The following is a 3,932-nucleotide window of genomic DNA, read 5'->3' on the forward strand; positions in this document are numbered from 1 at the left end:
TTTTTTTTTTTTTTTTTTTTTTTTTTTGTGTTCCAGACTCTCAGTGCCAGTTGTCCATAAAAGTATGCTGGAAGTTGTCATACCAACAAGTGTGGCATCTAGGCTTGTTACAGAATCAAACAACAAGTTTACTGTGATCAGTCATGTGAGTATGGCTTCTCCAGTTCGTCGTACTTTGATGTCATTAGCTAAGAGGAGGAAATAACTCTTTATCATGAATTTGCTGTAAACAGCTATCTGGAGCAGATGTTGAATTGATTGAAGATAAACCCAATGTAACAGGGAAGATCATTCAAATTACGAGGGATACTACAGAGCAATCCAAGAGAGCTCACATCTTGCTTCAAGGATTTATTTTGACTGGTGATTCTCTCTTAGCCCCCATCTGAACCATGGATACATTTGCATCTGCATCTGTCTACAAAGTTCATTGAATATATGTTTTGTGCATTTATGCGATATCCCTTGCTCAGCTGCGGAAGACAGCCCAAAGGTGAATGGGGACCTGCATGGCTCCACATAAAGCAGGAAGGCGCTCGCTAATTGGAGTCCTTCGATTACTGTATTCTGCTTCATTATCCAGTCATGCTTGGTGCTTTTCCATAAAAGCAAGCCTACTGGTAAGAATGTACATAATGGAACTAGTACCCCGTGTAAGAGTAGTCCCTAAGAATGCTCATATTAATTTCGTTTGCTTTCCGAAAAATGTGGGACTTTCTGAATAGCTCCGGAATTGAAGTTGTTGTTTTCCCCTTCCTGCCTTCTGTCTTTCATTAGGATGAAACTTTTTTGGATTTAATATAATCCATTTGTGGAATTACATTGTCGCGTTTGGAAAAAACGACTAGCTTGATCATTTGAAAGAAGACAGTTGAATCTTATGTTAGAGATTTTCTAAGCTTGTTTGCTTTGCAGCCCTGCTCAATTAATGAGGTCGGGGAAAAGGATACCAGGTGTGGTGAGTTAGACACTTAGACGTGGACAACGTTGAATAGAGTATAAGTTGATGAATAGAAAGCTTTTTAAACGAACAATTTTGTAGTGAGTCTCTTTTTTAACAATATGCCTTCTAAATAAAATCACCTTAATTTATCTCCATATCTCTTCTCCACTCTTATGTTACCTGACGGGTCGGGATGCAGCGTCGACTTCCCTTCTCTCGTCTCCATCTTCCTGCTAATTGCTGTCCCAACTATCAACCTCTTCTCCATGTTCGCAATCAATTCTTGATCTTATGTCTGTACATAAATTTTTGGTCATTTTGTTTATGAACGCCAGATTTATCAAGCACTGATTGGTATTAAGTGCAATTTACCTGAATATGAAGCTAATTTTACTTGAGCGAGAACACTAATCAAAAATCCAATTTCCATCTTGTTTTCATTGTTCCATTTTTTGACTTCAAAACATGTCAATTCTTCTCGTTTATATCATCAATGTATGCTCGGATTTCCATCCTAAAATAACAAAAACGAACTAAAAACCAATATAAATCAATTTTGATACATAATCAAAAGTGCGGTAAAATGGTCGAGATAGGTGCAGATATTAGATATATTTCGTGTTTGGGAAAGCTTATAAATTGAATGAAAACGTCCTCCTCTAATGATAAATTATACAAATAAGTAAATAAATGTATGAGGATTTTCTTGATATCCTCCACATTTTTCTTGTCATGTAAGCATCTTGAGACGATCTGACACACTTTTTAGTGCAATCCACAATTCTATTAAAAATGTTCTAAGATTGTAAGGAATTATAAACAATCTTTTTGTAAAGTATGTTTCTAATTGTAGCTATTCACACAATGAAAATGTTTTTAAAAGTTGTTTTGTTATCATTGTTATTGTAAGAGAGCAATTACGAGTCAAATTTTAACTTCACGAGATCTAATTATAGTAGTATAATTTACCTTTCTATTTAGAGTTTTGTCCACAAAAATTTTTTTTTTTTTTTTTTTTTTAGATAAACAACTTCATGATATCAATCTTTTAATGAAAACAAACTCCCACAACAAAACTGATCTCTAAAAAGGGTGATTGTTTCGTACCTAATATAACCACATTGTCATCCAACAAGTAGAAATCTTTAAAACAACAAAGAAAGAGAAGGTGCACAAGCGGTTATTAATTCATACATGACAATCAATAGAGTTGGATTTGATCTTCGACGATATCGAGGTTAACTATTATCATTTCCAAGCAAAATTAGCGCACATCATAATACTTTACAAGTTCTATAATATCCTGTCTAGACCAAAACTAAAGGTTTTATTAACAAATACTCAAAAAAAATAAGAATGGAGACATAAGTGCTCTTAGCATCAATGCTTGGGCAGCTTGGATGTGGGAATCGCAATGGAGAAGGGGGCTGCTTATTCGAAATAATCATTTATTTATTTATTTTTATATACGATTTGATTATAAATGTAACAATAAAATAAAATAATTCGACATGAACAAAAATTTGAGACATGGACCATGTTCCTTATTTTCATCCCAACACCTAATTAATTATACTATTTATACAATGTTGGATGACAATGTTGACATGTCAAAAAATTATTAATTGAAAAACATGATAATTTTTCGAACTGTCCAACGATAGCATGTCACTTGGAATGTTGTTAACAATATTGTCAATTAAGATTGTGCACCAAACATGGTTCTTACCTAATAGCATGGTGATTTTCGGTTCCATTCGGGGCAGGGTGGCCTATTCGCAAATCTCCTTGCAAAATGCAAGTTGAAACGTAAACTCAAACGTCGACTCTGTTACGGAATCTCTAAAAGGCGACTTTCTAATTAAAATGCGGAAATCTAAAACCCACCTCCGATTGCTGGATTTGACTTCCGTTGGACTCAATACGGCTCCAGAAGAACAATTCTAGTCCGCTAGGCTACTCCGCCGCCAAAGACACCGCAGTCGCAGCCGCAGACGCTACCACCGCGGCTAACCTTTGGTAATATCACTCTTCTTCTTTATCTCAATTCTCTCATTTGTCCTTGATCTGTATCGCATTGACTCTAACGACATTATATTTCTCCATTTTCCTTTTTTATTTTTGAATATTGCAGATATATTTGAAATAGGAGTGTACATATATACGGGAGATTTTTATAAATGGCCTACTACTATTCATTTTTGGTAAAATGTCTATAATACCCTTAATGAAAGGATTTGTCATATTTGCACAAGATATCCTTAATTTATTGGGATAGTTCTTAAATTCTTCTATTTCTCTCATTTCGAGTTTTAATATATAATTCCATCCTTTGATCTAATAAATTAGAATAATCTGTAATATAATTGTCATGTAATTTACTAAGATTATCATATTCCTTAGATGAAATATCCATAATCTCTAGTTGAGCAAAAATATTTCTTATTTTTTCCAATAGTTTTTCTAACAGATTATCTAATCCTTTAATTGTATAACCTGGCATTATTCAGATAATTCCTTACAAGCTTTATGAATAACATGTTATATAAAGTTTTTGCAAACATGAAAAGTAATAATCCCTACGATTCTTTCAAGATATTAGAAGAATTCTTTCTAAATTTAACAAAGACAATAATTTTACCTTACTTTTGATCTTGAATCTGTATTCTTAGAATCGAGTGACCTTCAGACTCTGAATCTGCAAACTGCTCCCTCAAACGGCCTCTTGCCTCAATGGGAATTCTGCTATTTCAGCTTCTTGCTCTCACTGTATCTTTTCTTAGAATTAAGAGTAAAAATCTTAAGTAAAGAAAATTCTTTCTTTGTTAAAGTAAGAAAGAAATTATCTTCTTCAATCTATCAAGAATCTATGGGATAGGAAATTTAGAAACTCATATCTTTCTGATATCAAAAGATTGAAATTTTATTTGTATAATGATTTTTACAAGATTTCTATTGTATACAAGGGGTTTCCAAAAAAACTGGTTTT

The 3,932-nt window shown here is 33.3% G+C and overlaps 1 protein-coding gene across 1 annotated transcript in view; it reads left to right on the forward strand.

Moving 5' to 3' along the window:
- Positions 1-837, forward strand: part of LOC111402923 (RNA-binding KH domain-containing protein RCF3-like) — a 1,437-nt gene extending 600 nt beyond the window's left edge. Inside the window, exons 3-5 of the mRNA XM_023031247.1 lie at positions 37-145; positions 234-363; positions 474-837. Coding sequence (XP_022887015.1) covers positions 37-145; positions 234-363; positions 474-523 — 289 coding nt within the window. The 3' untranslated portion in view covers positions 524-837. The remainder of the gene's footprint in view (positions 1-36; positions 146-233; positions 364-473) is intronic.
- Positions 838-3,932: the final 3,095 nt, after the last annotated feature.

Source organism: Olea europaea, chromosome 11, assembly GCF_002742605.1.
Source record: "Olea europaea var. sylvestris chromosome 11, O_europaea_v1, whole genome shotgun sequence".
Lineage (NCBI taxonomy): Eukaryota > Viridiplantae > Streptophyta > Magnoliopsida > Lamiales > Oleaceae > Olea > Olea europaea.